The sequence below is a fragment of the Hypanus sabinus genome, chromosome 16 (assembly GCF_030144855.1).
Source record: "Hypanus sabinus isolate sHypSab1 chromosome 16, sHypSab1.hap1, whole genome shotgun sequence".
In the NCBI taxonomy this organism is placed as follows: domain Eukaryota; kingdom Metazoa; phylum Chordata; class Chondrichthyes; order Myliobatiformes; family Dasyatidae; genus Hypanus; species Hypanus sabinus.
The window spans coordinates 23,768,979-23,782,382 of NC_082721.1; the positions used below are offsets into that span (position 1 = coordinate 23,768,979).

Genomic DNA, 13,404 nt, shown 5'->3' on the forward strand with positions numbered 1-13,404 from the left:
GATCATGGAGACAGAAAAGACTGCTGAAAACTGGAGTCCGGATGAAGGGTCTCAACCTGAAAAGCTAATTGTCTTATTTCCCTCCAACGATGCTGCCTGACCCACAGAATTTCTCAGTGTTTTTGAGTGTTTTATTGCAGTTAGAGGTTTCTTTCAACCAAATATGCTTTCAGTTTGGGCACACGATGCTGGAATCTGAACCAAAAAGCAAACTGCTATGGGAACACAGTGGATGAAGCAGCATCTATGGCGGCAAAGAAATGGTTGGCATTAGGAGTTGGCATCCTACATCAGTTTTTTATGCCTTCAGTATTAATGTTTGAATGTTTATCCCTGCTTCTGTCACTCTGATCATCTTAATTCCATTTTCATTCCTTTTAACTATTTGCAAGGAAATGAATGAATAAACTCCAATTTTATTTTCAAAAGTAAAAATTAAACTTTCTCTTTTGTCCCCCATGAAAGCAAGTCACTTGCCTTATACCTAAAACGTGTGATTGAGGGAAAAAAAGTGAAAGTTTAATTCAAAGAACAATTATGAAATTTTGACACTCCAGAGCACTACCAAGAGTGGGCTGAACTTCAGTGTTGCCGTCCCTTGAGTGAAATGCTAAATTGTGACAGTATCCAATGTTTATTTCTTAACTGCTGTCACTGAAACAAATTATCTAGTCATTTAAATTCGCTCTTTGTGGGAACTTTGCAAATATGGGATACTGCAGTTCTTTAAGTTACAGCAGCAACTGCATTTTGGTTGTAATTTATAAAGGACTTTGAATCATCTTGATGCTGCGACACATGTTGTTTACATGTAACTTTATTTTAAAATCTTTATTCCCTTTTACAAATATTCATAGGGTTCTGATTCATCCAAAATACTGCAAGTTGTAATAGCCCCAGTTTGCACTTGTGGTAATGAAGGTTCAACTAATTGTCTCTGCTTTCTGGGAATCTTCGTTGACCATCCCAAAAGCATGTATACAGTATTAATCATAAATACGGCATACGGTATTAATCATAAATTTGCACAGTGGCTGTTCACTCCATGGACTCCAAGTCAGCTTGCTCCTTTCCCATAGGCCTGAAGCTCTGTGAGTAAGTTTCTAATTTCCTTTTTTTAAATCTGAATTTGATTCTGTTTCTATCACCTTGGCAGATAGTTCCAGATCATAAGCACTCTGCAATTTAAAAAAAAAACACAGCTTTTCTTCACATCTTATGCATTCTGGTCAAAATTTTAAATCTGTATCCCGGTTCCTGAATCATCTGCTAATGAAAACAATTACTGTCTACTTTTCTAAACCAATGATGCTCTTGTACACCCTTATTAGATTTCTTCTCAGACTTGTGGGTTCCAGGGAAAGCAGCCCCACCTTCTCCAGTCAACCTTGCAGCTGAAATCTGTCAAGCCCTTGGGGATGATATATTTTACAAGCCAACAGATCAGAAACAATAAAAGACAGAGGAAATAAAGTGTTTCAGTTACTGACACCCATGTAAAATCATGTATGAAATGGTGTCACTGGATTTAGCATTTCTATTAATTTAACTCTTTGAGTATGTTTTTGGTTCTTTTTCTGTAGTTTCTGTTGAGTCCACCCAGCCATCTGCTCTTGAACAGAAACAAGTGTGAAGAAGAACAGAAACAAAAATAATTTGGTTTTAAAAAACTCCCTTGCCTGTTTGTTTTACTTAAAATAATTTCTGTCAAGTTATTGTTATCTGGTATTGGAATGGGCAGGGTTGTTCTCTAGAGTTTAGATTAAAATGATCATAACTCAAGTATAGTTGATCTTGAGAACCTATCTTAGTTATTGTACCATTGGCAGCCCTGTTTTCAGCTTTCAAGGCTGTAAATGTGGAATGAACTCCATAGAAGTCTTCATCTATCATTGTCTTTAGTTTTCTCCTCTAAGAGGTTCTATTCAACCACATTTTTCATGTGAAACAAATTGAGATATTTTCGATACTAAAATTGCTATTAAAAGTGAGTCATTGCACAGAGTTAATATGTAGTGGAACTTTGAAAAAATATTGCATATATTAAAGCAAAATAATTTAATACACCTTGCCCATGGTGAGTCAGTACATGAAACTGATGGAAGTTGCATATTTCTAGGCCACCACCATATGGCCCTTAATTGATTTCAAGACTTAAAATCATGGCCTTTCTAAACTTTATTTTCCAGATGTTGTAGCCTTATAATATAATCAGCACTACAATGACTTAATGACAAGTCTGGCATCAAGGCTAGAGATACCAATTGGCGAGTACAGGCCCCAGTGAAGAATTAAGTTCAGGATACTTTGTAGACCTGAAATAAGAGAATTTCTCCATCTCAGATCTCAGAGTGTTCTTGGATCTCTGTTTATAAATTGCCATCTCTGGCTACTATCCAGGGACTCAGACTGATTATCATGGAGAACCTGATGTGTTAAATTTATGAGGCCCTGGTGCTGTTCAGCTGAGCTTTCATGACTTGCCTTTAAAGCTTGAGAGCACTGATCTCATTCCATTCTTTGAGGTCTCCAGCACAATGCTTGTTTTCAGTTGACGTCAAAGTACAGGTGCAGCATTTATATTGACACTATAAAGTATGTATGTGGGATCATGTGTCAGATAATTTCCCTCTACATTCATTCTTAAATCGTGTTGATATGTGTATTTAGTTGACAAGAAAGACTTCTAAGTTGTATCACCCTTTGACTTATAAGGTGCCATTGTTCTTTGACAGTGTTGGCATATTGTAACTACCCACCCACAAGAGGATGTTTATATTGAAGTTTTATTTATTGCCACATTTACACTAGGGACATCTCAGAACGATGCATATATTGCAAAACTTTATTTTTCCAGTTCATAATTGGTCATAGAATCATTGGAATTTCCAACACATGAGGCCATTTGGTCTATTGAGTGCATGTTATGTGGATGAACAGTCATTTTGCATTGGGTTCTGTTCCAAGCCACAACAAGATAATTGACAAAGGAACTATTTTTTGTGGTCATGGAATCCTGGAGAAGAACAATAGCTTGGACTTCAAAAAAGTTCTTTCTATTTAAGTAGGGCAATGAGTTCATTTGCACAGAGCTGAACAGAAGACTGAACCTTTATTTCAGAAAGATAGAACACTTCATGTCATAAATGGTTAAACAAATTCTGAATAGCTGCCTCTATAACTTTCCTTAAGTCCTAACTTCCGGTTTGCATTAGGACTTCTGTTGCAGTGTGTTAGTCACCCAGATCAGAAAAACCTACAGGTTAGCCTGCTGTGTTTCTACTTTGGCAGCAGTCAGTGATGTATTTCTCTGAAATGTATTTGAGGGATGGTGGGATTGCAGAATGAATCACCATGTTTACTACTAAATGAGTTCAAAAGAAACTTCATATGGGAATAGCTGCAGATAAGATCCAGGTTGGGTTTGCCAAGATACCTGTTCCCAAGCTCTCCCAATTCCTCCGTAACTTTGTGTGGTACCATGTGTCTCTGTGCCACATCTGTTGTTGGAACCTTATTCCAGCAGATATATCATACTTTCATCTCTAAGTCATAAGACAGAACTTCACACCACCAAAATAACAAGCATAGTTTTTTGTAAAAGGGATGTTTAACTATTAACTATATCTTTCGCTCTTCAGATTTTAGCTTTTAAAAAAACAAATAGCAAGATAGTTATAAAAGCAAATAAACATAGTGCAGCGTGATAGATGGTCTGCTGGTTCAGAAGTTACTGAATGTCTGCCCCCTGTATCATTCATTGTGGTGATTGATATTGGATCATCATCTTACGCTTATGTTTGGAACTGCTCCTAGTTATAGAGCAATGACCAGAATAGTTTAGTGGAGTGTAGGGCCTTTCCCGATATAAGTGGCCAGCCACAGCTTCTACCACCCGTGATTCCCACCCTTAGGCTCTCCATCTGTCAAAACAGTTGCCGTTTTGGAATGTTCATGATGCCTTTTACATTTCAAATTTTAAAAAATATTAAATAGGTATGGATTTTAAATCCAGTTAAAACATTTAAACTTGGACAGGTTGAGTATTTTTAAAAATTTCATTTCTCCCATTCTTTTTCATAGACACTACTGGCTCCACAGATTCATCCATCAGTGAGAGCCAGGAAATCTGTGGACATTGGCACTGTAATGCTTTATTCCATGAGGAGTCTACCAAAACATTGCAGATATTCTGAGCTTATTGTCCTGCTGAGTGGAAAGCTGTATCTCGACTTACATTAAGAACAGCCAATTACAGATTTGTCTTCCAACGGTGGACCTTCATGGTGGATCTGTTCCAATATAGATGTTGTACTTGGTTACGTCAAGTACTATTTGAGCTAACTGAATAAGTAGTGCACAAGTACTCAGGTTGAGGATATCATGAAACTTAGCAATCGTGGATAGATTTATTGTTGCAACCCTTCAGGACTTTGAAGTTTTATTAGCACTTCATCTAAATGCTGAGAACTAGTCTCTTGAATAAATCCTGCCTTCTCCATAACTTTTAATCACTTCAGTTCTCTCTTCCTACCCCATCCTATCTTTGCCATTTTTGTATAAACAAAATGAATGTGGATCTCTCTACCATCTGATTTTCAGGTATTTTGTAGTAATTTCAGGGTTTTGCAATAGTCCTGTTGAAATGTGTGGCAAATAAAATCAAGAGAAATATGTAGCACATGGGTGATTTGATGTACTTTTTAAATTCTCTCCCATTAGATTATTTGATTTTTTCCCCCCTTTTTGCAAGTTGATGATCACTTGTTGAGATTGTAGTGTGAAGCTGCCTTAATCTGAGTGGCCACTCTTCACATTGTAGTGAAGGGAGAATGTCAGGCAGACTGTTTGATCAGGATTAGCATTATGGCTAATAGAGTGCTCTTCTGCCTGCTATCCTTGACCTGCCAGGTGTAACTAGATAGGGATTAAGTATTATGAACCCTGTCTGATCCATTCTTTTCCTTCCCTTTTAAAGCAGTCTGACCCACTGGCAGACTTCAGCCTCCTCCCCAACTCCACCTCCCCTCAAAAAAACACTGTTGTTGCCTGCAGCTTTCTTTAAAGTTGGCAGCTAGTAAATGTCCTAGAATTGCTGCTGCTGCTAACTGTGAATTGCCAAGCAGACTTTGTGGCCTACATAAACCAAACAATCTCCTTTGGTCAGAAGATCTGGATGTGCACACTAATAAAAAGCATAACCCAATGAAACCACAAAGAGGATCACGCCTCTGTTTTATTTTCAAAAAGTACAAAAATCCCTTAATTATAGTATAACTCTTACTAAACAGATTGCTGCTATGTGATATTTGTAACCTGCAATTAAATCTCCAGATTATACCCTAGAGCAGTGTTTTAACAAAGAACTTAGTATTGTAAGTTGCAGATATATTTAGATACCTGCTGCAGTATGTGCTTCTGCCGTGTGCATCCATGCATGTACTATGAATTCTGATAATTTAACATTGTCCTCGTTCACGTAGGTGGTACTTGGCAGTGAACTAAACCGTCACATAAATGTGTCACAGTCAGGCAATCTCAAGCCTGTGATTATCACTGCTGTTGCTAAATTTTGTGTGTACATGATGCTGTGTGAGCTATAGATGTATTGTGCCACTTCTCAATCAGTTCACAAGGAGGGCGCTGTTAGTGTCATAAACAATAAAAAAAAACAAATTTACACATGCCCTATTTTTAAGAGACTCATTTAATAAAGGACCACAAATAGAATATATCCTTTCAAAATAGTGGAACATCCTAAAATAATATTAATTTATATGTTCCACAAATTGAGATGGGTTTTTGATACTCCCTCTTCATGTCCACAAATAAGTATATAATTACTGGGGAATGACTGAAATCACTTCTTGTAATGTCTGGGCATTCCAAAGTATTTTACAGCTCATGAACCACTTTGCAAGTATATTGCTTTAGAAAGGTGGCAGCTTATTTGTGTAAGGCAGGCTCCCACAGACAGCAATCTAATAACTAGCTTTGGCAAAGCTAGTCAGCTGATTAAATGTTGGCCTGTACACTGGACAGAACTCCCCTATCCTTTCAAACACTATAATGGAATCTTTTACATCCCTCTGAGAGGGCAGACGAAGGCTTAGTTTACCGTCTCGTCTGGATAAACTACAGCTCCAGCAGTGCACTGTTCTCTCAAGGTATCTTTTGTTTTTACGCAAATCTCAGCAGTAGAGATGTGAACTTGCTGACTCAAAGGTGAGAGTGCTCTCCAGTGAATCACCGATGGTGCAATAATCAGGAGCAATGGTTTTACTGTCTTCCTTCAATATCCTTTATTCCTTCCAGTGCAGATATCCTCCTGCATCCTTTTAAGCCCAGATCTGGCCATTTCATTAAAGTTCAAAATTCGAGTGAGTGAGTGTGTATTTTAGCTATTGCGACCATAAATTCTTAATTTGCAGCTTCTCATGAATAATTTGTTGTGCAAGAATTGTGCAGAATTCCAGTGGACTCTCATTTAGGTTAACATACTTGAGCTAGATGGTTTGATCTCGTCGTTTCCGTTTCCATGTCCACGTTCCAGTGGGGTCTTGAATTAGATTGTATCATTAACATCAAGTGTTAGGCAGGAATTCCAGCTTTTGAATTCTCAGCCTGGTTATACACTTTGGTCTTTGTGCAGGGCTTGATCCCATGTGTTTTTTTCAAATTATTTTTATGGGTGTCACTGGCAAGGTCAGAAGTGATCACTTATTCCTGATTTAAATTAGAGCGATGAGTAATTCAAAACATAAACAACAGGGTATGATGTGGCTCTGTGTTGACAAGACTGTCATGTCTGTCTGGTTGCAGAATAGATAGTAAAGCATTGAAAAGTCTGTACAACTTGGTTTAAAGTGATGTGTTACAGTTTCTGTTGACTTTCAAATTTGAGTTTTTGAACTTCAGATCAGGATTTGAGTTTTTAATTTATGAGATGATTGTTCTGAGGTAATACAACATTGACATTGAATTTATCTATCACTACCTAGAACAGTGCTAGAACTCCAACAGAAACTTGAATAGTGCTCAGGACAAGATTTCTTTTGGCCCCTGTCTGCAGTCTCCTCCAGCTCTGCAATCAACAAATCTGTGTTCCTTCATTGCACCCCTGGTTTCCTCTATACCACCAACATTATTGGCACCCAGGTCTTAAACTGTGCCAATTCCCTCTCTAAATGCCAACCCCTTCTTTTGCTTTCCCATGTCTTTCCCAATCCTAAAATGCTGCTTAAAACCTTCCTTAAACCACTATTGGCCTAATGTGGGCTGCAGTCAAATTTTGTTTGATAGCACACCAATGATAACTCTTTAAGGCATTTAACTCTTTATAAGCATTCTATAAATACAAGTACTTATGCAAAGTTTCAAATGATTAAATGAACAAATTAGCTGGTTGTTATCTGTGCTGTTAGTGGGATGTTGCTGATTTAGAGCAGCTGCTGCATCTGCCAACATGACAAACAAAACATTCATTATATGTGGGAACAGCGGCAATACGAAACCCAATCGAATGCAATTATTTTTAATATATTAAAGCTTGTATTTTTCCCCCTGTTTTGCAGATTGCCCTTCTGAGTGCCATCGGAGAGCTTGCACGCCTAGTGGTCGCTGCTGCCACGATGAATGCTTAGGCAGCTGTACAGAACCAGGCAATGCGACAAAGTGCGTGGCGTGCCGGCACTACTACTACAAAGGCAGGTGTATCCCTGACTGCCCTCTTGGCACCTACAGGTTTGAGGGGTGGCGCTGCGTGAACTTTTCCTTCTGTCAAATGCTACGTAATGAATGCAAACCTTCCAAGGAGAGTGAATGTGTTGGTCACGTCATCCACAATGGCGAGTGTATGGCAGAGTGCCCATCAGGATACATAGTGAACACTACCAGGTAAGAGCATAGTAAAGTGTTAAATCGTGAAATCAAATTAAGCTGAGTGCCTGGGCTGCCTTTTTTATGATAAGTTAAAGCAGAAGCAATCCCACGTCCTCGGTGTGTATTTTATTTTAAAATTTAATTTTTCTGCCATGTTGGAAGTAGCAGAATTAATATTTTCACAGCAACTGTGTGGAAGATCAAATGTTCATCTCTGCTGTGCCTTTTACAAGCCTTATGAAAGTTTGTTTTGAAAGTGCATTTTCTGTTATATAGGAATTTGCTGTAGCAGTTAATTCAATACATCTTGGTTAAGGGCTTTCATAATCGGGTATATTTTTAAAATTCAATTTCTGCAACAATACCCAATTTTCAGTGCTGAATGTTTAACTACGATAGTGTTTTTTAATATAGGAGTTAGAGAATATTTATTGAAGGGTTATATCATTAATGTGGTGTTTGTTATGTTCTCAGTGGCCACATTTATATCGATCCGGCACTTTTCCAATGTTCCAGGCTTCCATTTTACAGATTTCATAAGAAAATACATAAGAAATAGCCCTGGCAATAAACCATCTGACCTTTCAAGTCTGCTTCAGCATTCATCAAGACTATGGTGACTATTTCACTACCATTTTTGAACACTATCACCAAATACCTTGATTCCCAAAATATTCAGAATTCTTTTGATCTCAGTTTTGAATGAGCACAGTGATTCAGCCCCCACCATTTTTGATGCAAAGTATTCCAAAGGTTCGCCACACTTGGTGAAGAAAAATTTCTTTACCTCAGATCCAAGTGGCCTACTCTTTATTGTCAACTATGTCCTTGACTTCTAAGGGTAATCATCCTCCCTGTATATATCCTATCTTGCCTTCAACAGTTTTCTTTTTTTTGGTGAGCAAACGTACATTTTATTTGAATGAAGTGTTTTAGTACAAGGCTAAAATAAACATAATTCCATTATAGCGCATGAAAAAGTTGAAGGCTAGGCACTGTCACAGATCACTGAAAATTGATGGTTCAGGCTCCAACCTGGGCGAAAGCCTCAGGTAACTTGGAAATGTACGATTACACAAATCAACTTGAGATTTGGATTCTGCCACCTTCATAGCAACGTACCAATGGAAGAAAGACTGAGCAACCACCGTAGGAATGTTTTTATCACATTGTTTCACAGTCAAGAATGCGAACAGTAACACTTGTCTTTCCACTCTGCGATCCCTTTGATCCCATTTGATTTACGACATCCATGCCTTCTACCACACGGCCAAACACAACATGCTTTCCATCCAACCAACTAGTTTGGGCAGTACAGATAAAAAAAATTGTGATCCATTTGTATTGGGCCCAGCATTTGCCATTGACAGTATTCCTGCTCCTTCAGGTTTGAGTATGAAGTTCTCATCTGGAAATTTATTGCCATAGATGGATTTGCCCCCCTGTGCTATTGCCTTTTGTGTAATCTCCACCTTGGCACATAAAGCGGGGAATTATTTGGTGAAAAATTGATCCCTTAAACCCCTCACCCTCTGGCTTGGTACAAAGCACACTGAAGTTCTCTGCAGTTTTTGGAACAACATCGCTCCTTAGCTCGAATACAATGCGGTCCACTGGCTGTTTATCAAAACCAATGTTGAAGAAGACTTGAGGGTTGCCCATTCTATTTTTTTCCTCCCTCACCATTTGGTACTAACTTCAACCGAGCACACTGCTAGGAGTGCTAATTCCCCTTCAACAGTTTTCTAAGTTTAAACAAAGACCTCTTCTCGTTGTTCTGAACTACTAAATAATATAGTCCTAGTGTACTCAACTCTGGTAATATGACAAATCCACCCACCATCCCTGGAACCAGTCCAGTTAATGTTCACTGATCTTCCTCCATACAAGTACATTCTCTTGGTAAGGAAACCAAAACTATGCGGTATTTCATGTGCACTCTCACAAAGGCATTAGACAATTGCCTTTAAGCTTCTGTACTCCTGAAATGAACCCTTCTGCATATAAAGGCTAACCTGCCATTTATCCTTCTAATCACTTGCTATTTGTGCATGTTGGTTTTCAGTGACCTGCATATAAGCAGCCAAACCTCTTTAGAAAATAACCCTACCCAGTTTTTCACTCTTTTGTTATTTTGGGTGATGCCACATTATTCAGCATTATAGTCCATTTGCCATGATCTTGCCTGCTTACTCAGCTTGTCTACATTCCTCCTGAAACATTTTTACAGCTGGTTCTTAACACCTTGAAGCTGACTACCCGTATCCACCTAATTCAGAACTGTGCACTCTGCCATTTGTAGCATGACACTAAGGCTGTTAAAAGTAGTCTGTTAGGTGTGAAGTCTCCTTCACTTCACTGCAGAGGGTGACAAAGGCAGATTAGCATTTTCCTGGTTAACAACAATCGTTCCATGCCTCTCCATTAAGCACACCTATGTTGTTACTTTCTTTGTCCTTGAAAGCTGCTTTAAGGTTGGTGGAAAGTTGCAAGATCAATTCATAAATCAATATTAGGAATATCATCTGTGAGGCATACAGGTCAGGAAACCCACAGGAGTGCATCATACATGATTGGTGTCCATTTTAACTTTATTGTCAGTCAGTTGCTCTGTTGCCCATTTCACATATGCTGCCTGTTTGCCCTCCCAGTTTAAAACTCTATTCTTCCTTCTCCACTTGACACAGTAGTCTTTGTACTAAAATATTGAACCCTATTCAATTTGCATTTTCTTTACATGTGTCTAGAAAAATGGTGTCACCTAAGAAAGAAATTTTGGCCTGATCCACTTAATATGTATCTGATCTTGTGACATGGAGTCATTGGAGAATAACCTGAGAGGAATCACTTCAAAATTTTCCTTTCCCTTTTTACTGAGATCGGTCAGAGCACGGAGACACTAGGGACTGAGATGTTTGAGTATGGAGCAAAAAAATCAAACTGCTAGAGGAAGTAATCAAGTCAGGCAGTATCTGTGGAGGTAAAGGGGTAGATGGTGTTTTAAGTCTAGTGTAGTCTGACTGAAAGTTCATGAAATGTTTTCATATTAAAGGAGTAATGCAAAGGCAAATTGTTAAGCTCACATTCTATTTATTTTATTGAATAATTATTGCACTCCAGAGATTGGAGCACAAATCCAAGTTGTTATTAAATGCAATATTGAGAGGTAACTGTACCATTGGAGTGCCTGGCTTCAAATGAGTCATTGAAACAAACTCTGAAGTAGATTACTTAAAGGATCACTTGGCACTAGAGTAAAATTCTGATAATAAGTCACACTCAGTGCCCGAGTCTATTGGGTGTTAATACCTCAATGCATTTTTAAAATTTACCTAATTTATAAAATATTTTATATAAACTCCACAGCGAACCCATTAAGTTTTAAGGCAGCATGGGATATAGGCCCCTGGTTAATTTAAAGACTCTGGGAAACAGGGCCCCAGCAAGCTGAATGATAGTGCAGGAAGTGAAGTTCTGTGAGCCAAAAGGGAGGGTGGAAAACATGGCCTGAGTTGGAAAGAAGTGCAGGAACAGGGGCCACAGTCGGTACAAAGGAAGTTCAGGAACTTGTACTCCATTCAGTCAGGAGGAAGCATGGGCAATGAGTCCACAGTGAGTTGTTAGAAAACATGGGAAGAAAACAAGCACTAAGTCAAGAGGCACTAAAAGCATAACCAACTGAGTCAGATGCTGAACCATCAGGATTTCTAAATGGTCAAGTAGAGGATTATTGGAGTTTTATTGTATTTTGAAGATGTTCTGAAGAGATCTCCTGATGGCCTGGTGTTTTATATTCATCCATCAATCCCCAGTACAAAACCTGATAATCTGGTCACTATAATTCAGAAAGCTTCATTGATTATAAAGCACTTAGTGATAGCCTGAAGCAGTGAAATACACTATACAAAAGCAAAATTTTTCCCACCCTTTATTTTTTGCTTTTTTTTCCATGTGAACGCTCCTGACAAACTGAAATGAGCTCATGTCTGTACTCAGAATTGGACAATGGCTGTTTACAAACTGTTGGACAGTGTGAAGCGGTAAATGAAAGAGCTGGCCTCTATGTGTGGCAGTTCATCATTCACTCATAAATGGCAAATTAACGCTGTTGGACAGAGATGAAGCTGTCAGACTATCACAGGGGAGAAACAATTGCAGTCTTTGTTCAGCTAAAGCCATTCTTTGTATGCTGTGCTGTGAAGAGGTAAAGGAAATTCACTGCAGTTGATACTGCTTTGTTTTTTTTTCATGAGGAAGGCAGTGAAGCTTTATTTAAAATAAAAAGGAGAATATGCTGGAAATACTCAGAAGGCCAGGCAGTATCTAAGAGAAGAAAAACAGCTTGTATTTTAGCTCAGTGACTTTAATGAGAATTAAGAATACGTGTTTAAGTTGCAGAGAAGGGGGAGAAGTGGAGAGAACAAAGGGAATGTTTGAGCGTAAGCAGTCTCAATGACACCGGTAGTGGTAGAACCAGCTGAAGAGGGTAGTTAAACTCTGTTAATTGCATCACCTGATCTGTCACAAAGAAGTGCAGGAAGGAAATGAAAGAAAGTTGTGAGAGAGAGAATAAAAAATGCTGGGACCGTGATCCCTTCTTTCCTTAGATGATATTATTTTCTGAATATTCTCTATAATTTCACATTTTTGAAAGCTATACAGTTGGTGGAAATCTGAAATTTAAAAGGACCTTCAGCAGAGCAGGCAATACCTCTGGGGAGAGAAAATGGCATTAATGTTACAAGCTGATAACTTGCCTGTTAGGTTTTCTGAAATTGTCGAATGCAATATCAAGTTCTTGGTTCTGTAATGTGACTAGTGGCAGGGTTGGGTAGCACTCATCAAGCTTATGGTAGGCTTTGTTGGAACAGTATAATGGATCAAGGATAGAGGTCACAATGGAGTGACAGTGACAGGCAGCTAGAAGCTCTGAGTAACCCCTCAGTCCTACAGGAGGTACTGCAAGTTGCCACACAGTGTAAAGAAAACACTCAGTACCAAATACTGTAGACTAAATTGGAGGAAGTGGAAGGGAATCACTGGTTCACATGAGGAAGAGAAAAAGAAGAAGGTGGTCTGTATAGGATTGAACCGTGGCCTGCTCTGTGTTTCCTGCAGGGATTCTGCACACCTTGGATCAATGTGGACTCCTAGAGTTCTACATTTAATTTTGTAAAAATGAGTACAGTTCAAAGAGAAGTTGTTCAATTATTTAATGGGTTCAACCAGATGAAGGAGGGTAGTGGTGGAAGAAAGCTAATTGGATCCCTTGTTCAAGGAAGTAACAAGGAATCCCTAGGCCATTCTGGACTGGGATGAAATTGTAGATGGAGTGAATAACTGGTGAAAACTAGTAGACAGAGCAGGAAAATAGAAACCAGCAAAGTAGTAAATGGTATCAGAAGGTACTGTGGATACAAATAGGAAGAGTCCCAACAAGATGAGTAAGTAAAGGTGGGAAGAAATAAGTTGTACACTGTGAAAACAGCCTGAAGCGCTGAGTCTACTGGAGCAGTTGTACTG

The 13,404-nt window shown here is 38.7% G+C and overlaps 1 protein-coding gene and 1 pseudogene across 2 annotated transcripts in view; one reads left to right on the forward strand and one right to left on the reverse strand.

Moving 5' to 3' along the window:
* The window catches only part of LOC132406081 (insulin receptor-like), a 217,360-nt gene that overhangs the window by 127,996 nt on the left and 75,960 nt on the right, over positions 1-13,404 (forward strand). For both annotated transcript variants that reach the window (XM_059991287.1, XM_059991288.1), the window contains exon 3: positions 7,575-7,896. In XM_059991287.1, the coding sequence (XP_059847270.1) occupies positions 7,575-7,896 (322 nt within the window). The remainder of the gene's footprint in view (positions 1-7,574; positions 7,897-13,404) is intronic.
* LOC132406083 (peptidyl-prolyl cis-trans isomerase-like) lies at positions 8,819-9,796 on the reverse strand (annotated as a pseudogene).